Source organism: Saccopteryx leptura, chromosome 6 (assembly GCF_036850995.1).
Source record: "Saccopteryx leptura isolate mSacLep1 chromosome 6, mSacLep1_pri_phased_curated, whole genome shotgun sequence".
NCBI lineage: Eukaryota > Metazoa > Chordata > Mammalia > Chiroptera > Emballonuridae > Saccopteryx > Saccopteryx leptura.
This window is the reverse complement of record NC_089508.1, coordinates 8941300-8963744: the sequence shown is the minus strand read 5'-3', so window position 1 is coordinate 8963744 and position 22445 is coordinate 8941300. Positions and strand designations below refer to the sequence as shown.

General features: G+C 45.4%; 1 protein-coding gene across 1 annotated transcript in view; it reads right to left on the bottom strand.

Moving 5' to 3' along the window:
- The window catches only part of ATG2B (autophagy related 2B), a 69431-nt gene that overhangs the window by 5459 nt on the left and 41527 nt on the right, over positions 1 to 22445 (bottom strand). The window contains exons 29-40 of the mRNA XM_066344390.1: positions 21173 to 21314; positions 19335 to 19537; positions 17742 to 17968; positions 15972 to 16080; positions 15041 to 15235; positions 13867 to 13968; positions 7224 to 7302; positions 6719 to 6926; positions 3756 to 3825; positions 3325 to 3407; positions 437 to 558; positions 40 to 194 (exon numbers count right to left, since the gene is read on the bottom strand). Coding sequence (XP_066200487.1) covers positions 40 to 194; positions 437 to 558; positions 3325 to 3407; positions 3756 to 3825; positions 6719 to 6926; positions 7224 to 7302; positions 13867 to 13968; positions 15041 to 15235; positions 15972 to 16080; positions 17742 to 17968; positions 19335 to 19537; positions 21173 to 21314 — 1695 coding nt within the window. The remainder of the gene's footprint in view (positions 1 to 39; positions 195 to 436; positions 559 to 3324; positions 3408 to 3755; positions 3826 to 6718; positions 6927 to 7223; positions 7303 to 13866; positions 13969 to 15040; positions 15236 to 15971; positions 16081 to 17741; positions 17969 to 19334; positions 19538 to 21172; positions 21315 to 22445) is intronic.

Below are 22445 nucleotides of genomic sequence, written 5' to 3'. Positions count from 1 at the left end.
CACCCCCTCTGCATAGCCAGGTCGCCTATGGAAAGATACCTGTATGGTTTGAACCATTCTGTTGGTGAGTTCTAGGGCAGCCATGGCTGTCGAGGTGCCAAAGGAAGCCGCGCCTCTCTGGAACCCCCTGACGATGCGGCCGTCCTTCCGGTATTGCTCTATCGGCAGCCAGACCAAGTCCTTCAGGCCTTGCACTAAAACAACATCAACACGAGAGTCAACAGCCGTGCTGAGCTCTGGCCTCCGCTCTCACCCAGCCCTGGGTTTTTAACCCCTGAAATGGGAAGCAAAGTTTTGTGTATATGACTATAAATCTAAGTTTTCTAGAAAGATAGTCCTCACACATTGACTCTCAAAAGCATGCATAACCTGAAAATGGTTAAGTATCACTGATTAGATGAAATGAATTATCTTTTGATTAAAAAGGAAAACTCACCTAATTGTACTAGTGAGTGCATGGGCCCAACACCTCCCAGGATTCCTGGTAGCTGGTTCTTCTTAATGTCAGTGAGCCATTCAGATATTGCATAGGAGAATAACTTGTCAACACCTAGCAAACTAGAGCAAGTGACTGTTAGTCCAAAAGAAGGAGAAAGAAATTTACAGCTTCAGATAAGTTTGGAAGATATTTTCATTTAAGACAAAAGGAGCCTGACCAGGCGGTGGCGCAGTGGATAGAGCATCGAACTGGGATGCAGAGGACCCAGGTTCAAGACCCCGAGGTCGGCAGCTTGAGCGCAGGCTCATCTGGTTTGAGCAAAAGCTCACCAGCTTGGACCCAAGGTCGCTGGCTCAAGCAAGGGGTTATTCGGTCTGCTGAAGGCCCATAGTCAAGGCACATATGAGAAAGCAATCAATGAACAACTAAGGTCTCGCAACAAAAAACTGATGATTGATGCTTCTCATCTCTCTCCGTTCCTGTCTGTCTGTCCCTGTCTATCCCTCTCTCTGACTCTCTCTCTGTCCCTGTGAAAAAATAAAAATAAAAAAAAAGACAAAAGGAAATTTACAAATTACAAGGGCAAAATCTTACAGGTGTTCAATCTAAAGACATATATATAAATAAATGTATACACACATATATAACCCAACTGTAATGTTATCTTCCACACAGCTCAGGCAGTATGTGTCAGTGTGTCTAACACTGTTTTATGGCTTGAGCACCTAAAGCTCTGGCATAGGACGAACTCAACGTCCATCAACTGCCACCCAGTTCTTGGCTACTACGAACCGTTACCTTGTGAGAACTTCCAGTCTTTTCACTAAGGAATCTGATTTACAATTTTGGAAAATTATTAAAAATATTGTAACTAGAGCTATTTTTTAAAAAATACTACTTTGTTCAAATACTACTTTCTGCACTCAACACAATTAAGAGTAAAAAGAGAGGAATTCTTCAATGTATTGACAGGAAATGAGAGTTTGCCTTTCTCTTCTACTCTCTCAGAATAAAACCTAGCTGCTCATCAGTACGGAGCCTCTAAAAATGAGCTCTCTGCAACAATACTGTCAAACAATTAAATCATGTACACTTGGCTAAGAAAATTCCATTTTCAATTCGTTGTAAACTGACTTCAGTAATGACACCTTAGGGCAGAGGTTCTCAAAGTGTGCGCCCTAGAAGATTTCCAGGTACGCCCTATGGTATTGCAGAGAAATATGTGCCTGTTGGGGACCAAAAAACCAACAGGGTTTTTGGAGCTTAGATTTTTGGGGGACAGCGGTGTGGGAAATTGGCTGTAAGCTGACTGTCTGCCCAACCCCCCACCTCACTTGCCTGATTAGGTTTCAAAAGGCTGTTAAGCTGTGGTGCTGGATTGTTTACACTACCCCCCATGTTCCCCAGAAAGACTGGAGACAAGTTTCTTCTATCCTTCGTTTGGTGTAAAGTTAAGATGATATGTATGGTCCCCTTTTCTGCACTCAACACAATTAAGAGTAAAAAGAGAGGAATTCTTCAATGTATTGACAGGAAATGAGAGTTTGCCTTTCAAATATATGCCCAAACATTGAAGAAATCGCTAGGACACATCAGGCTCATGTTTCTCATAAACACAAGAATGAGAAAACTTAACACATTCGGGCCAGGACCTGCTGAATTTACTAAATCTTACTAAGAATGTATCTCTATATATAAAAAGATAACTTTTTTGTCATTTTTAATCCCTTTTTTACAAATTCTGAAAAGCATAACTCAAAAAATGTAACATAAAAATGTTTTTTAATGTCAGAATAAATTTAATTTTGTCATATTTATTTTGTTTAATACCATAAAAACATGTTTGGACTTTATATTTTTTTCTTTAATATTTGACTTATTATATTTCTCAGAAATTTGTATATAGTGTGCCTACAATTATTTGTAGAATTTTAAATGTACCCCGACTTCAAAACGTTTGAGAACCACTGCCTCAGAGCCTCCCACGCTGAGTCAGCCTACCCACGCTGAGTCAGCTTACCCACGCCAGTCAGCTTAGCCACGCCAGTCAGCTTAGCCACGCCAGTCAGCTTACCCACGCCAGTCAGCTTAGCCACGCCAGTCAGCTTACCCACGCCAGTCAGCTTACCCACGCCAGTCAGCTTAGCCACGCCAGTCAGCTTACCCACGCCAGTCAGCCTACCCACGCCAGTCAGCCTACCCACGCCAGTCAGCTTAGCCACGCCAGTCAGCTTACCCACGCCAGTCAGCTTACCCACGCCAGTCAGTTTACCCACGCCAGTCAGCTTAGCCACGCCAGTCAGTTTACCCACGCCAGTCAGCCTACCCACGCCAGTCAGCTTAGCCACGCCAGTCAGCCTACCCACGCCAGTCAGCTTACCCACGCCAGTCAGCCTACCCACGCCAGTCAGCTTAGCCACGCCAGTCAGCTTAGCCACGCCAGTCAGCTTACCCACGCCAGTCAGCCTACCCACGCCAGTCAGCTTAGCCACGCCAGTCAGCTTACCCACGCCAGTCAGCCTACCCACGCCAGTCAGCTTACCCACGCCAGTCAGCTTAGCCACGCCAGTCAGCTTACCCACGCCAGTCAGCCTACCCACGCCAGTCAGCTTACCCACGCCAGTCAGCTTAGCCACGCCAGTCAGCCTACCCACGCCAGTCAGCTTAGCCACGCCAGTCAGCTTACCCACGCCAGTCAGCCTACCCACGCCAGTCAGCTTACCCACGCCAGTCAGCTTAGCCACGCCAGTCAGCCTAGCCACGCCAGTCAGCCTACCCACGCTGAGTCAGCCTACCCACGCCAGTCAGCCTAGCCACGCCAGTCAGCCTACCCACGCCAGTCAGCTTAGCCACGCCAGTCAGCCTACCCACGCCAGTCAGCTTACCCGTGCCGATAGAAAAGCCTCTTCAGCTTCAGTTCGGAGCAGTTTAACTGGGCCAGACCAATCAAAATCCCAGCTAGTGTACCCTTTACAATGAAAAAAAAAGGCCACATTAATCTGCAAATTGAGAGACTCAACATTTAAAATAGTTATTATTTGGGAAAGTCAGAGCAATATTCACTAATGAAGCTAAAACACTTAAGATATTTACAGCAAAACAATACATATTTTATAACAGGTATGACCCAATTTATATCAAATTTTACTCATGGGTTCTTAAGCCAATGTATTTAATTTACCTTAAAAACACATTTTAAAATCTTGTACTTTATTTCATATATAAAACTCTGACAGAAAAAAAAAATTTTAATTGAGTCCATTAGAAAAACAAAAGAGATAACTTTGTAGAGTCTATTTATACAAAGTTTCCAAACCTGATCCATTGATACGTGTTTGCCATGATAATCAAGTCGAATAGGAACTTCTGATGTGAATCTAAATTCTCTGCAAATAAAGAAAGGAGAGGAGTTATTTATATTCAAATTATTAACAATTGAAATTAGATATAAATTAATTTGTTCAATTGCAGAATAAAAACAAAACCACAAAATAAATAAAAAAGAATGTCTTTAGCTTTAGATTTTAGGGTAATATAACAATTAAACCAATGGTAATCATTTTATAAATTGTATTTATTTTATTACTTAAAATTTCTCACAAAAATTTTTCCTAGTTTACTAAGTAATGTTCATCTTAAAAAAAAATTTATTCTGGCAGATATCCTCAACTCATATGAAGAACAAATTAATAAATTACACCAAATAATATAGTCATTACCAAAAAGTAAAGAGAAAAACAGTAAGGTATTTATTGATTTTTAGCTCCTTTGTGAAGCAGAAAGAGCCAGAAAAACTGGACATGACTCCCAGTTTTCTCAGTAACATAGGCTGCAATCATGGGCAAATCGTGGTCAGTAAGTTTTTATGTGCCACCCTCACTGGTGAACTTGAGTGCGCATTCATTCCTAGATGAATGCTGCTGAACAGGGAACCGAAGCATGAAGACTGGGGCTTCTATGAGAATGAAGTGACCACTGAGTGCACACATCAAACAAAAGAAGCAGGCTTGCAGTGGCTGAACTGTCAACTGGAACTTGACCATGTTTTGTCTACAGAATTAATACTGGTGGCTATATCCTAAGCCACTCAGGAAGACCACGTCACACCACATTTCATTAAGTGAACGTGCTGTATGCACACCCATCACTACAAGAAGCCTGGACCCTCGGTCCTCTCTCGTCTTCTGAATACCCCTCTCCACTTGGCTCCCTGAACAACGGCCCTCACACCTGCCTCTTCCTCCCTTGCTCTTTTTCTCTCCATGGCACACAGCAGGACGAATTACGGATATGTTTAATTATTTTTAAGTTCTGTTAAATAGTGATTTTTCTCTACTTTGTTCACTGTGCCTAGAATAAAATGTGGCAATACATATAGTAACCGTTCAACAAATACAGGTGAATAAATGTTGGGGAGAATGTATTAGGCCATCACTTGGAGAATGCACTAATTTGGGATTAAGACCTGTGATCTAGTCCTGACTCAGCCACTAACTGTGTGGTCTTGAGAAGTGAACCCTCCTCTCTGGGTGCTGGCTTCCTCATTTCTATAGTGAGGAGTCTGGACTACATACTGATGACCATCCCAGGGTCCTGGACCCTCCAGGAGCTTCTCAGAGTAGAAACAGAAATCGGGGAGCTATTTTAATCAGTCTAATGAAAAAAATAAACATTTATCTAGGTAAGTAAGTAAGGCTCTACAAACTGAAAAGTGTTAAATTTCTTTGCTTTCATGCCAGAATTTTAACAAGTTCTTCTATATCGATTTTCCAGTATTTACAAGAACCTAGCACGTAGTTTATCCGTGATTAATATAAAATGAAAATTCAAATTATTAGTTAAAATACACAAATTTTTGGTAGAAAAAGCTTTAAAAGGAAAAGATCGCCGTGGGAAAACACAGAGATCCTCTCCTGTGGCGGAAAGGTTCGGGGCCACCCGAGACCGTCTCTCCCAGGATTGTTCTAATCCTCGTGTTCTGTTTTGGGGGTTTTCTAAATCTTTCATCAGTACACAAGATATTCAAAACATAAACAGTTAAAAATAGTTATGCTGCTTATTTTGGGCCAAAATCTAACCTCAGAACTTAGAGGGAAAGACGAATTTAGGGACCACTGATGCCAATGGGAGAAGAGTATGGAAAACCAGGGAAGGTAACTAACTGTCCCTTACAGCACAGGTGGGTTTGTCAACCTCTCTCCTTCCAACAGAGCCTAGGTGCCATCTCTAACATCAAGGGTTGGGAAAGAAAGAAGATGGCCCTGGCCAATTGGCTCAGTGATAGAGTGTTGCCCAGCATGTGGAGGTCCCGGGTTTGATTCCCAGTCAGAGCACACAGGAGAAGCGCCCATCTGCTTCTCCACTCCCCTCCCCCCCTTCTCCTCCTGCAGCCATGGCTCGAATGATTCGAGCAAAGTTGGCCCTGGACACTGGGGATGGCTTCATGGCCTCGCCTCAGGTGCTGAAATAACTCAGTTGCTGAGCAATGGAGCAGCAGCCCAGACAGGCAGAGCATCTCCTGATAGGGAGCCTGTCGGGCGGATCCTGATTGGGGGCATACAGGAGTCTGTCTCTCTGCCTCCCTGCCTCTAACTTAATAAAAAAGAAAGGAAAAGGAAAAGGAAAAGGAAAGGGAAAGGGAAAGGGGAAGGGGAGGAAAGGGAAGGGAAGGGAAGGGGAGGAAAGGGAAGGGAAGGGAAGAGGGAGGGAGGGAGGGAGGGAGGGAGGGAGGGAGGGAGGGAGGGAGGGAGGGAGGGAGGGTAGATAGATAGGGGAAATCAAGGGATCTCAAAAGGAGGAAAGGAGGGACACCCTCCGGTGTCGGCAGCTGGCCGAGCGGTCAGGCAGCGAGCACAGCAGCACAGGAAAGGTGCACATGAGGGGCGGGCGGACAGAGAAGACCAGACACGTAATCCCATCAGGAGAAAGGGAGGGAGGTCGAAGTTGCGGTGGGTCAAGGAAAAGAGGAAAAGGGTGCCTCCGTGTTTCAGGAGGCAAAGCCATACGGAGACCGGGAAGAGAGGGCAGGAGAAGGAAACAGGAAGAAGCTAAGAGGAAACAGAAACTCCTGTTACAGAACCAACAGAGCGATGCCCCCTCAGGCAGGGTGACTCCGTGTGCAGGAGAGGTGGGGCTGGGACCACACAGAAATGCACACACCAGTCGACTACTTGGCAGTGCAAAGGGAAGCTGATGTGACTTCAGCTCCCCCTACACGCTAAGGGAAAATCTTCAAAACTCTAAAAGAACTTCATTTGTTATCAAAATTAAACAATTTACCTAAAAAACACAGGCTGGTCACTGAACGACGCTTCTTCGGCCGAGAAGTCCTGCCCCGGCTGCCCGTTCACCGCCTTGGCTGGGTTGGCACTAGCATTTTGGGGACGTTGCTTTGGCCCAGGGAAAGAGAGGACTAGGCTTGGCTCCTTTGAGGTACTTAAACGCCTTGGCACACTGCAGGTGACATCGGCTCCCGGAGACTTTTTAACTGAAAGGTAACGTCCACGGCAGACAAATTAATTAGGGATGCTTCTTAGAGCAACACCATAGAAATCAACCTACATTTAACATCTTTTGCTACATTTTATTTAATAAACACGATTTACTGCTATAGAGAAAATTGATTTTCACCTTTTAAAGTACTTTTACATAAACTACATTTGCATAACATAACAGAATACAATTATCTAATGAAAATGAAGACTATACAAGTACATTCTCAAAAAGGACACATAACATAATCAACCCAAGGACTTGTCATAGACTTTCCGAACACATTTAGTACCTTCTGGGTCTGGAGCCACTAGAAGCTCTACTTCTGCAGAAAGACTTGTGAAGAAATCCTTCAGGAAGAACAACGCATCCTAAAATTAAGAGATGTAACTTTAAGTAGAAGGAGGGGAAAAGGTATATCTATTTCTAAATCTGTGAAACAAAGTACCATATTTCGCCTGACCGGGTGGTGGCACAGTGGATAGAGCATCAGACTGGGGTGCAGAGGACCCAGGTTTGAGACCCCGAGGTCACCAGTCTGAGCGCGGGCTCATCTGGTTTGAGCAAAGCTCACCAGCTTGGACCCAAGGTCGCTGGCTCAAGCAAGGGGTTACTTGGTCTGCTGTAGCCCCACGGTCAAGGCACATATGAGAAAGCAATCAATGAACAACTAAGGTGTCACAACGAAAAACTGATGACTGATGCTTCCCATCTCTCTCCGTTCCTGTCTGTCCCTACCTATCCCTCTCTGTCTGTCATTGTAAAAAAAAAAATCCCATATTTCAACTAGTTATTCATATCCAGCCATGATGTACTGAGTCCTTACCATATGTTGGGCTTTGTTCCACTCTCATTCTCTCACCCTCTCACACATGCTTCCCTGTTAGTTCTCACAACTCGATGAGAAAACTAACTTACAGATGAGAAAACTAGGACACAGAGAGGTTAAAATTACATAGCTACTTCTAAATCAAAGTGCATGTTCGTTTTCTTAGCCACACAGCCTTCTCACTCACACCGGCAGGTATCAGTGCTCACTCTGCGCTGCGGTGGTAACACCACCACCAAGAACACCACAGCTGGCATGTCCTGCAGTTACGTGCGCCTTAGAAGTTCTGTCTTATTTCTGCTTTCACCACTAGGTTACATTGCCTTAATACATTTTCTTCATTGAGGATGATATTCAAATTAAAAATAAATAAAATCGCCCATTCTGTTTGGTCTCTTCTGAAATTATAAAAATTACAAACCCCAATGTATGGCTCTATCTTGATGCTGTATATGCAAACAGTACCTGCCCATCATCAGGGGCTTCGCCTGGCCCCTCACTCAAACTGACACACCCAGTGTGAGGAAAATGAAATTTTAAATGCCTGAGCCTGTTCTTCATCCTTCCCCTCCATTTAAAAATTCTAAATTAGTATAAAACATTAATATTGTACCAAAATGCAATGTAAAGGGAAATTACAGGGTCACAATATTTGGTAGCACGGCAAAAATCTGACTGGCAATTCCAACGAACCTGACCGACTACTGCTCTCGTGTATCAGAAGTACAGATAATGAAGGTCAGAGGGCACTTTCCTGGGTGGCACGGCCAACAGGACTGAAGAACAAGCAGGTAGTTTCAGCACTCCAGAAACACTCTGGTTCTGCAGGCGGGCAGTGGGCTCATGAACTGTTCGTTATAGTATCCTTTACACGTCTATCTATATATATAGGCTTTATATTGCCTACACATTATGTATAAAGTCTACCGGAAAGTTCTGTCCATTTCTATCACAACAAGTTTCGACACGTAAGCACATGTTTATTTGGTGCATGTGTGCCTATTTTTATCACTTAATGTATACATACTGACGTAGCAAATTAACTAAAACAAAGTTGATTCACGTTAGTCTTATGTGTGAAGCGATAGTGTACCCATGGCTACTGATAAAGTTCATTTACGCCACTGTAATTTTTACGAATTTCAACAAAGAAGAAATGCTACAGAAGCATGTCTGTCACATCCACCATATTCCCCAGACTTAGCACCCTCCAACTATCACTTGTTTTAGTCCTTACAAAATTTTTTGAAGGGCAAAAAATTCAAAAATGAAGAAGATATCAAACAAGCACTGGTTCAATTTTTCGCATCAAAAGATAAAACATTTTTCAAAAATGGGATATACAAATTGCCCTCACACTGGCAAGAAATCATTAATAATAATGGCAATTATATTATTTAATAAAGTTTATTGACGGTAAGAAAAATTTGTATTTTGTTTTATTCCAAAAACGGACAGAACTTTCCGGTAGACCTTATATTATTGTATATGTATGCGTATATATCCCAAATATTAGATGTCAACAAAGTTAATCGTATATAAAATGCTATTCTTTAGCCACTAGATGGTGATATTTTAATGCTATGTTTTTTATGACTGCCTTCAAAAAACACAGAGAAAATTCCAGGTAGAAATGTGCTCTTTATAAAAAGGAAAACTAAAGAGACAGTGGTTTACCCATTTTTACTATAAATGCACAAAACAACAGACAAAGGGATACTAATCATCGGCTTTTCATCATATCCTCAGAATTTTTATTTGGGTATTTATGCTAAACTCTTTACAATTCATAAGACAAACAACCTAATTTTGAAACGAGCAACACAGAGACATTTTACAGAAGATAAACAAGTGGCACATGAGTGTGTGGAAAGGCGGTCAGCGCCATCAGTCATCAGGGAAACCCTGACTCAAACCACACGAACAGCAAGTGCGACAGCCAAAGTAAAAAGACAGTGACACCAAGTTTTGTCCCTGCAGTGCTCAGGGTCCTCGGTGGGAACGTACAACGGTGTGACCACTCTGGAAACTGGTTGGCTTCTGTTTATGAAAGTTAAACACACATCTACCCTGACACCCAGAAATTGTTTGTAATACTCAATGAAAATGAAAGCATGTGTCCATAAAAAGACTTATACACAAATTTCCAACAGCTTTATTTATAAAAGTCCAAAACAAGAAAACCACCTAAATGTAAGTCAATAAGTAAACAAACTGTGGCATACCCACCTGATGAACTGAACTACTACTGAGCAATGAAAATGGACAGACTGCCCATACACGCCAGCACACAGATGGATACAATGTTGAGGGGAGGAGGCCAGATACAACTCCACTACCATGAAGTGGCAGAATGGTATAGCCTAATCCATGGTGGCAGAGATGAGAGCAGTGGTTGTTTGGAGTGGTGGAGACGGAGTACAAACAGACATGGGGGGGGGGGGATTCTGCAGGGTACAGAAAATGGTCTATATTTCTATTGGTCTTGTAGCTACTCAAGTGTATGTATCTGTCAAGCTCTACTGTACACCTAAACTCAGTGCATTTTATTCTGTGCAAATTATACTTCAATACAATCAATTTTTAAACTTAAAAATTTAGCTTATTCTTTTTTTTTTTTTTTTTTCCGAAGCTGGAAATGGGGAGGCAGTCAGACAGACTCCCGCATACGCCCGACCGGGATCCAATGCCCACCCCAGGGCGATGCTCTGCTACAACCAGAGCCATTCTAGCGCCTGAGGCAGAGGCCATAGAGCCATCCTCAGCACCTGGGCAAACTTTGCTCCAGTGGAGCCTTGGCTGCAGGAGGGGAAGAGAGAGACAGAGAGGAAGGAGAGGGGGAGAGGTGGAGAAGCAGATGGGCACTTCTCCTGTGTGCCCTGGCCAGGAATCGAACCCGGGACTCCTACACGCCAGGCCGACGCTCTACCACTGAGCCAACCAGCCAGGGCTTTTAAAGGTCAACTATTTTTTGTTAAGATTTTATTTATTCATTATAGAGAGGAGAGAGAGAGAGAGAGAGAGAGAGAGAGAGAGAGAGAGAGAGAAGGGGGAGGAGCAGGAAGCATCAACTCCCATATGTGCCTTGACCAGGCAAGCCCAGGGTTTTTAACCGGCAACCTCAGCGTTTCCAGGTTGACACTTTATCCACTGTGCCACCACAGGTCAGGCCTAAAAATTTAGCTTATTCTTTATGCTGAATTTGGACTATAAAATAGTTATTTCTAGTTTTAAGATCCTATGATATCTAACATTAACAGTGCAATATGACAAATGGCTAAAAGAATTACTTCTAATGTCATACTCAGGTCACTGAGCAGAGATACTGAAAAAGCCCCAACACAAACTGGTCCTGCTACACAGTCACCACTTACAACCTCAGCCGGGCACACAGCCCCCCGGGAATGGCCTTGCACCTCATCTCATAACCCGAGTCAGCCCATCACACTTTTACAAAACTCTTAGCATGGTTCACTCCACTGCATTCCTGAAGACCTACTCAAGTGTCACCTCCTCCAGAAAGCCTTTCCTGATCACCCCTCACTCTTCGAAACCCCTAGCCTAGCTAGGGAGCCCTCTCCTTGAGGGGCATCTCATCCTAAGCCTAGCTTCATCACTTTTGTTAACTCCCCACAGGTGTTAAGTCATAGGCTGGTCTCCTCACACTACACAGGGACCCGAAGATAAGATGTTTACTCATCTTTGTATCCAAGCAGCCTAGTACAGAACGGGGAGGAGGCTGGCATTCAGCCAACGATCCGGACCTAATGAGCGTATCTGCCCTGCAGGTTTCCAGGCGCATGGTACTAAAGTAAACACAAGACTAGGAGAGTCAGGAAATCCGGCCCCTTTGTGTTTTGGATCTCAAACTGCCTCGTTCTATGACCTTCATCATCTACGTACCCCTAGAGGGCGATCACTCCATCTGCCTACCCTACCGGCACGCTGAGCTTTGGAAGCAATCGCACTGAACTTCAACAGCAATGCAGCTTTTTAGAAACATGAGAAAACACTGTGCTGCTTTCATATTTACTGTCTATGAGCCAGTGAAGATAAATAAGGAGAGAGATGTTTGGTAAAAAAAAAATTACTCAAAGCATTATCATTCATCAACTAACTTGACGTCAAAAGAAAAAATGAAGAACACAAATATTTGGTTTTCCATTCAGACCATTTACTATCTCAAAATATGGCCTGTCGATCTCAGAAGAGGCGAACCCGAAGGGCGCTGTTTCATCAGTGATTTACCTCATCGAGGCTTCCATATCGCAGCACGGCTTTGCTTCCCAGGGTTCATATCTGGGGAAATTATTTCCCACTCCTCGGTTGAGTCATAACATTTATTTCCCTGACCATTTTCTCTAAGATTAATATTCCCCCACATTAAAATCATAATGCTTTATAGTTTTAAAGAAGAAATTAAGCTCAATATTACAGAAAAAAGTCTATTAAAGAAAATTGGGCTTGCTAAGTCTTATGAAGACATGCCTTGCTCAAATTCTTTGCTCACGTGTGATTTCCACAGATGAAAATTCCCATGAATACTTCATCATATTCCTACTAGGCCACTGTATGGCTAAATTAAATCAGAATATGGGTATCACAAGATATTCTTCTCATAATGAGAACACATAAATCTAGAGCAGTGGTCCCCAACCTTTTTTGGGCCACGGGCCAGTTTAATGTCAGAAAATATTTTCAGGGACTGGCCTTTAGGGTGGGATGGATAAATGTTTCACGTGACCGAGACAAGCGTCAAGAATGAGTCTTAGACGGATGTAACAGAAGGAATCTGGTCATTTTTAAAAAATAAAACATCGTTCAGACTTAAATATAAATAAAACGGAAATAATGTAAGTTATTTATTCTTTCTCTGTGGACCGGTACCGGTCCGCGGCCCAGGGGTTGGGGCCCACTGATCTAGAGTACTTCTTGGTAAGTCGGACCCAGCTCAGGAGCTACAAATATGAATGTAAAGTTGTGCTAAACTTCTCTCCTTCACAATACATTTTCTCTGAGATAAGTGTATATTTTGTTTACAATATAAATATTTACAATTTTTCCTGATCTGTTACTTATTTAAGTAACAAATCACCATTACTCAGTCGGTATTAAGTGAATAATGCTACCACCTCAGACATGCTCTACTTCCAAACCTGAACCCTCACCAATACAAGGTATAACAGGAGGGTCTTATTGTTTCAGAAGCATATTATTTTTAAAGCCCCGTTTATTTTCTTCAGTTGTTATACGCTTCAGTTCTTAACATTTTTGATCTTTAACATTCTGTGCCAGGCATCATGCTAAACATTTTACATACACTAGTCTCCTTTACTCTTCTTTTTTAGAAAAATATGCTACATGTATTACTATTTCTTCACACTTCACCAATGAAGAACCTGAGGCTTGAGAAAATAATGTACCCAAAGCCACCAACCAGTAATAGAGAACTGAGATTTAAGCCCAGGCCTGACCCCAAACTGACGCCCCCACCACTGCCCGGCACCTCCACCGAGCTTCGTGTTTTCACAGGCCTGGCATCAAGTGCAGAAGAGGCACAAACTAGGCTTTCAACAGCAATCTGGCTCAAAGCAAAACTGAAAATAACTTGATGGGATGGATGCTTATGAGAATACGGGAAAGTGGATTTCTTTGTCTTTCCGTAAAGCTCTGTTGCTTGTCACTGTTTAGGTGCCAATTTACTAATTTGTCATTTTACCCCGGGCAGAGGAATTGTATTCCAGGTGCTGTGATTAAGACACAGCCCCTTTCTACCTCAACCAGGTGTCGGGTTTCTGTGAGACTGAAAGGACCTGCGGGGCTGCCAGACGTCTGCGGGTGAGACCCGGAGGGAGGCGCAGGCTCAGTGCTACCTCGTGCCCTGACTGGGAGGCTGGAGACGACATCTAAGGACATTCACTCACCAGCAGCTCAGATTCCCACAGCTGAACAACCTAGCCCTGTTCTTTACCAGCCGAAGTCTGTGTTAATTATGCAACTTTCATGAAAGCTAAATAAGCATGTAAAGCTACTGAATAAGGCTCTCATCCTGAACGTGGGAGGCGTACTGCACTATAGTTCTGCGCACTGCGCTCCCGGCACAGACCTGGTCGATATTGAGGCGAAGTGGCATCAGGGACACCCTCAAGCAGCACTCCTGCGGCGACCTGCCGGACTCCGGGCGCACGTGCAGGGCTTTAATGGTCAGCTACATGATAAAAAAAAGAAAAAACATGTTTTCCTCAATGATACTATGACTTCGTTCTCATTTTTATTATTTATTTATTTTTTTTTTTTGCATTTTTCTGAAGCTGGAAACAGGTTAAGACAGTCAGACAGACTCCCGCATGCGCCCGACCGGGATCCACCCGGCACGCCCACCATGGGGCGATGCTCTGCCCATCCTGGGCGTCGCCATGTTGCGACCAGAGCCACTCCAGCGCCTGAGGCAGAGGCCACAGAGCCATCCCCAGCGCCCAGGCCATCTTTGCTCCAATGGAGCCTTGGCTGCGGGAGGGGAAGAGAGAGACAGAGAGGAAGGAGAGGGGGAGGGATGGAGAAGCAAATGGGCGCTTCTCCTGTGTGCCCTGGCCGGGAATCGAACCCGGGTCCTCCGCACGCTAGGCCAACGCTCTACCGCTGAGCCAACCGGCCAGGGCTGTTCTCATTTTTAAAAAGAAAATCAAAAAGGAAAGAAAAAAATTACCTTTTTATCTACTATACTAGGACAAAAAGGGGATTCATTTACTCTCTTTCCTTAAAAATCTGCATCAAACATTGTGGGTCACCCCCCCCCCCCAAGAATCTGATGAGCAAGACAGATCCTCCTTGGCAGGAAAAATGCACACACAGTGCCGGCCACGCAGCCGCAGGGGGGCCGCTGGGCCTGGGAGGCTGACCGCAGACCCGAGCCCCAGGCACAGCCTCTGGGACGTTTCCTTCGGGATGTCTTTGGTGGATCACTTCTGTTCTACTAAATCTTAGCGTACTAGAAGTCTGAACACTCCCAGCAATACTAACCACTCTGTGCAGGGCACTATGGGCTTCTGACTTGCCTCAGGGATCATTACATTGACAATTTTAATTCACGGACCCTAAAAGTCATAAGCCAAATAATTTTTAAAGCGTAAAACTTTAAGCAGCATATTTAGAAAGGATTTTCATATCAAAACGAGAAAAAACACCCAGTGATTTACTCCAATCTAAATCTTCCGCAGTTGGATAGACTGAAAACACTTCTCTGTCACTTCTGTAACAGGAAAGAGAATCTTAAGTCTCACCATGTTGGAATGCGCTTTCCGAGGCATTTCCTTGCTGCAGTACAGGTACAAGAACTTGTTCATCTGCGACGCGGCCAGGCGGTCTCGGATCTCCAGGTCCTGCACGATGAACACCTGCCGGGAGACCGGGTGCTCCGGGAGGCGGGGGCCGCTCTCGGGCTGGCATGGGGGGTACACCTCGTGCTGGAACTTCACCTTCGCAGACAGAGGAGGAACACGGAGCCATCGTGACATTTTATTTAACCTGGACTGTCTCTTTGCAATGCAAAATGTCACTCATCATGTTTCCTGAACGCTCAGCTTTCAATTCCACTTTCTTCATCTGTTCACTTAGTTATTAATCTGTGCACACGCGACCACACAGGACAAGCTTGACTGACTTTTCCTATCTGGCCCTGGTAAAATCCCTATCCTTTACGAGCAAAACCCTCGATAGGAATAAGACATGAAATTATCACCTTGCACACTTATGCAATTGCTTGAAGGTGAATCAATGAAAGCAGGGTTTACGTTCCAAAGTGGACAAGGATACAATTAAATACGTGGAATTGGCATCACTATGTCCCACAGTAAGCACCCTAATATATGACACTCAGCACAATTCCAGACAAGCTGACAGAATTCAATGCATATAATGTCACTGAGGGACTGGCCCCACTGGTCCCTAGATGTTCGCCAAGGGCCTGACACTTGGGCTATGCAGACACTCCAGGCAGCGGTTCCCCAGGCGTGGTTCCAGGAAAATCAGAGTCAGAATCCCCAAGAACTCATTAAAAATGCACACTCTGGGCCCCACCTCAGATCTACCAAATCAGAAATTCTGGGGCCCAGCAACCTGGGAGTCTGATGCTTGCACACAGACAAGGGCACTAACGAACCCTCACTAACACTCCTCCTTCAGTGGAATTTTCCTTTCAAGACGCTCCCTTACCTTGCTTAACTGTATTTCCATGAGAAAGTCAGGGTTTCTTCCTTTCCCCCCACATACTGTGCTGTGTCCATGCCTTGTGGGTGTGTGAGAAGGTGAACTGTGGGGACTACTGTAATAAGAAAACAAAACTTGTGTTGAAGGCGTATTCAGAGAAAGGCAATGAATAACAACAGGAAAAGTAACAAGATGAGAAGAGAGTAAGGTTACAGAGCTGTCAGGACATTTCCACAAACCGTGTGACCATCAGTCACACCACAGCACTACGCTGCAGACACTGAGAACACGAGCACTCTGCCACCACGGCCACCGTCTGCCTGCTGAGCAGAACAGCCTAACCGCGGCGTTAGTGGCCACGCCACAGGACAGACTTAGAAATGACACCGCCTTTAAGTCCCGTTACTTCACAAACCCCTGACATTCCAAGTACCAGTCCTAGAAATCCCACCAAATACTGAAAAGAATTACAAAAAACTCACAAGTGCTGAAAAAATTACTTTTAAATAGAAAAAGACACTACACCGTTGTGCCAAACGCCTGCCTCCTGCAGGCTTCCCAGTTCCTCCCCCCAGGGAGAACATCTTCCCCGCGCCCTGTCCGCTCTGTGGCACGTCTGCCCCGCGCCCTGTCCGCTCTGTGGCACGTCTGCCCCGCGCCCCGTCCGCTCTGTGGCACGTCTGCCCCGCGCCCTGTCCGCTGCTCTGTGGCACGTCTGCCCCGCGCCCTGTCCACTCTGTGGCACGTCCGCCCCGCACCCTGTCAGCTCTGTGGCACGTCCGCCCCGTGCCCTGTCCGCTCTGTGGCACGTCCGCCCCGCGCCCTGTCCGCTGTTCTGTGGCACGTCCGCCCCACGCCCTGTCCGCTCTGTGGCACGTCCGCCCCGCACCCTGTCCGCTGCTCTGTGGCACGTCTGCCCCGCGCCCTGTCCGCTCTGTGGCACGTCCGCCCCGCGCCCTGTCCGCTGCTCTGTGGCACGTCTGCCCCGCGCCCTGTCCGCTCTGTGGCACGTCCGCCCCGCGCCCTGTCCGCTGCTCTGTGGCACGTCTGCCCCGCGCCCTGTCCGCTGCTCTGTGGCACGTCTGCCCCGCGCCCTGTCCGCTGCTCTGTGGCACGTCTGCCCCGCGCCCTGTCCGCTCTGTGGCACGTCTGCCCCGCGCCCTGTCCGCTCTGTGGCACGTCTGCCCCGCGCCCTGTCCGCTCTGTGGCACGTCTGCCCCGCGCCCTGTCCGCTCTGGAGCTCTCGGCGATCTTGCGAGTAACACACTAACAAGCACTTCAGGAGCGCTGACTCCGCCTGGTTCCCAGCTGGTGCTGAGGTTCGGGGCAGTGTGTTCCCGGCCTCCTGACACACACACAGCATACACACACGGCATGCACACACAGCATGCACACACGGCATGCACACACGGCACTGCCCTCCTTGGCTCATGCGCTATCTCTCCCTTTCGAACCAGGACAGGGCCCTGGTCATAGTCATTTTGGTCAATGTGCCTCTCTCTAACACAGCTCTGAAAAATGCTAGGTACCCAAAAAATTTTGTTGAATGGAAATCACTTAAGTTACCACATTTTAGTAAAAATACAAACACCGCAAAAGTTTCCAAAACGGAAAACTCTTTTAACACTAACATTTAAAGAGTAATACTTAAATTATAGATTTTAACACTACCTGTTAACTATTCACAAAACAATAAATACTATGTATTTTTCTACAAAAAGACTATATTGATCTGCCAAATAAACTTATGTATTAATAGAAGTTAATTGAACTTACATGCAGCTCTTGGCAGGAGAAGTAGGAGGGGCCGTTCCAAAGTCCTTTCCTCCATAAAGATGCCAAACCAGAGAGACCTCTTTCACGACGTACCGCACCACAGGTGCGGGAAAGTGCAGCGGGGCTCTGCTCGTGTCTGTCTTCTTCATGGGCAGACTGAAGTAATTCTCTCTTATCACAATTGCATCGTCGACCATTATTTTTACAACTGGTTCTTCCTCCTTCTCCTAAAAGAGAGAAACAGGGAACACATACTATCTCATCTCAGTAAAAACCACTGATTATGCTGCATGTCTCAGGGATTTCTTTCTTTTTTTTTTTTCTTTCATTTTTCTGAAGCTGGAAACAGGGAGAGACAGTCAGACAGACTCCCGCATGCGCCCGACCGGAATCCACCCGGCACGCCCACCAGGGGCGACGCTCTGCCCACCAGGGGGCGATGCTCTGCCCATCCTGGGCATCGCCATGTTGCGACCAGAGCCACTCTAGCGCCTGAGGCAGAGGCCACAGAGCCATCCCCAGCGCCCGGGCCATCTTTGCTCCAATGGAGCCTTGGCTGCGGGAGGGGAAGAGAGAGACAGAGAGGAAGGAGAGGGGGAGGGATGGAGAAGCAAATGGGCGCTTCTCCTGTGTGCCCTGGCCGGGAATCGAACCCGGGTCCTCCGCACGCTAGGCCGATGCTCTACCGCTGAGCCAACCAGCCAGGGCTCAGGGATTTCTTGATTGTGCATTCTTTCTAGTAATTTTAATATATAAAATGGGAGACTACAAACTGACGTTAATAATCACATAAGACATTCTACATAACTAACCAGAGTGGACTATGGAGAGAGAGAGAGAGAGCATGCACACACAAGTGTGTGAGTGCATGAGTGTGTGGCTGTGTGTATATGCATGTGCATGTATATAGTTCCTTAATTACTGCATTCCAAATTTAACAGACTTCAATATCCTGACCAAATTACCATGTTCCTAATAATGAGTTTATAATGAATGTGACTGCTTTTATTCTCTTAATTTCTCAGAAATTAGTCAAATAAATACACTCACCTACTAAGTTACTACTTACTGGGCAGTTTAAAGCATATATACACTAAATGGTGATTCATTTTGAATGGGGTTCTACTCTAGCACCAACGCTTCACCATTTTGGTTAGTCATTAAATGCATAAAAACGTGTGTTTTAAATGCGAGCATGACTCTATCATGGAAATTACACATATCAACCACCATCAGCCTTCCCACAAACCACATCTTCTTCTCCCCAGTCCTGGACAACCAATCCTGCAGCAGTCTTTCTGCCACGAGACAGCCCGCCCTGAAGAGTCCCCTTACTACACACGACATCTGCAGTTCAGTTATCTGAGAAGGCCGTTTTGCAAATAGAGAGCATTCTTCTCTAAGTCTTTGAGAGATGTGTCGTAGAAACAGTAAAGTGTAACAAACATTACAAACATTAATAGTACATTACAAAACAAAGTAATTCTCAACTATTGATATAAAGAGTTAAAATCTAAAGACTCTTTTTAGGCCTTTGGTCAATTCCGTCAGGAACGCTGTCTAAAGGCCTCCACTATGTTATCAGTTTATTACCTGAATGGTTGCTCTTGGTGCAAAAAGAATGCAAAAGTCATCATTCTCAGTGGGCACCCCTGTCATTGCGTCACTGATCAAGTGGGGGGTGAATGAGGCACAGGTGGGACCGGACTCTTGGGACACATTCCCACTCTCATCAGGGAACAGGAAGAGGTCCGAACAGCACGGCTCCTGAATGTGAGCTTTCTCATCCAGGATGCCTACGTAAAAGATGACAGCGTTCAGTCTCGGCACATTCTGACACATCAACCAAGACCTCAGTAAGCATTTTAACCATGTGTCAGAGACACATTATGTTGAGTGCTTTCACCTGCAAAATCTCTTTTTTTATTATTACGATCATGCTCTGACTACTAATAAAAAGACTAAAAGTGAGTCTGAGTTCTCTAAGAAAAGAGTGAGTGATGGTCTCATCAGGTCACAGTCTCCTCTTAGCTCCTTGTTATTAGAAGCTCGGGGATCCGGCAGCAGCTGACCGGAGTGTGGTGCCAGCCAGGACTTCAGCGTGACAGTTCTGCCCTGGGCTCAGAGCTCTGAAGGAACCTCTTGGACAACACTGTACATGCAGGGGAACCGGCTGTCCCAGCAGCGCCTCACCTAAACCTACAGAAAACCTCTGCTTAGGGAGGGTGGACACAGCGTCTGAGCAGGACTCCAAGCCAGACAGACAACTGCGTGCGGTGCTGGACACCCACACGGGACACCTGTTCTTAGTTAGTCGTCTTGATATGAAGTTCACAAAAGAGTTCATTTGCACCAAAATCCAAAATCTCTTTGTAAATGTACAATTTTTATATATTTTATTTCATATCAGATTCACCAAGTCTTTCTCTAATCAGTCAAACCAACCTCGTAAGAGGCTGAGAACACCGAGATGAGTAAAATGACATTTGGCCTCAAGAGGTACAGACTAGATTTCAAAGTCTTCTATGGCAGCACCCTGAATCTGTACCTCCTTAAGGTGCCCAGTGCCCAGTGCAGCATCTTGTATATGAGCCGCTCAGTAAATAATCATTAACTACCCTTTCCCACACAAGTCAGTGAACTCCTAATTTTACAAAGTGATATGGTGCGTGGGGGCTGAGAGTTCACATCTGCTTCCTTAGTTCTAATTAACTCTAAGTTAGAATGAACATTTAATGCTAAAGTCTTAGAAGACCATAAAATAATTTTTAAGAATTAAGAGTTCACAACATATAGAAATAGCTAAATTTATTGAATTAACAAAAAATATTTGTCAATACGTGCTTGAAAATATTTGGATGTTTCCCATCCACTTCCCCCCGCCTATCCAACTTTACTGTCCAACTGTTTTCACTAAGGGAACTTCTGTTACAGCACGAGCTGTGCCGGCCGGTAACGAGGCCTCCCACATGCCTTTCTCTGTGCCTTTCAGGTGAGTGACCTTGCCCAGACTCCCCTTCTCTCTCCTCTGCACCTACGTCTGCTCACCTTTTAAAAGCCAGCTCACTGCACTTTCCTAACATCTAAGGCACCGATTCGATCCTTTCGAACAGTAGTCAGAGCACACAACACATTCTACGCGTTTCCTGTTTTATTGCTTCTGCATTGTTCTCAGTCTGTTCAGTGCCATTTGTCTTGCTAACCTATAAGCTACCAGAAAACATAGCTTTGTCTTCAACAAAGCATCCCCCACAATACCCTGGCAAGTGTTACATATTTATCTACCAGACACTCAGTAAGCCGACTGATAACCACCTACATTCAGACTGGCTTTTTCTTTAATAAGTTACTGATTGACGAGTTTATAAGAACACAGTATCGTAAGCCTCGACTGCCACAATGCGCCCAGAGAAAAGGCAGGTCTGTCCTACCGTTCGACTGCGGTTTCACAGAGGAAGTGGCTCGGTGCACGTCAATCTCCTCCATAGCATCGCTCATCAAATCGCGTAAAATCTGCTGATCTGCTTCGGGGAGCACTGGACCTCGTGAGGGTGACCGAACACCAGAATCCACCTACAGTCAGAAAGCTAATTAAAAATAACTGGCGGGGGTGGGGGAAGAGGATACGGGGAGAAATGGTGACAGGAGGAGGCCTGACTTGGGGTGGTGAACACAGTACAACGTACAGACGATGTAGTATTGAAACCTATATAATTTTATTAACCAATGTCACCCCAATAAATTCAATAAAAGAATAAACTACTGAAATTGCTCTAAAATACAAACCATTTAACATTATTTTCTCCCAGAAATACACAACAGCACACACAGAAAAATATTCACTTTGTCTACTATGCTCAGGAGCTGTTACATTTTTATCTTCAGTTTTTGGTATCATCACCCCAACAACTACTGGCAATAAGGGTGATGTGTCACTGCCTCAAAACCAGCACAGGAGACTTGGGTCTTGAAGAGACAACACAGCGGAAGAGGGAGAAGGTGACAAAGTGCCACCCAGCTGGGGAGCGGGCTCTCGCTCCGCAGAGTCTGTCAAGCCTGCCGCAACGGGCCTTGGATGCTCTGAGACCGTCACTGCAGCTCACAGCCTGTCCCTGGAAAGAACAACTTCAGGACGGGGGGGGGGGGATGCTTCCTGGGGCTCAGTCCCAGCCCTGACGCTGCACCAGGTTGGTTAGTGACCTGTGGGTTCACTGAATCCAGGCCATGCTTGTTAATCGTGAGCATGACTCTAAAATGGAGACATCCAATTTGAAAGGGATGATTTTTAATAACTTGTAATAAACTGGAGACTTTCCAAAAAGAGAGAACGCAGTCGAGAGGGAATGCCATGAACCAGCGTGTTATCAGGTAGAACAGAGGAGCGGCAAGAGACCAACAGCAGAAGTGTAACACAGACAAGGGCAAGATCGCCCCGAGCGGAACGAGGCCAGGCCGTCAGGCCCCTTAGAGATTCCGCACCCGAAGGGCACTGAAACTTCTGTCCACAGCGGAGGTGTGAAGAAGAATGAACCCACACTGAAACACTTAAATAATGCTAAACAGACTGGACACTGTTTGATCTGGACATGAGAGAGGGCAGCGAGGCGGCACAGTGGGGCATAAGAAAATACCAAACCAGGAATCACACTGGGCTTTGCTATTTCTGCTGACTACGGCAAAACACCAAATTCTCCGAGTCTCGGC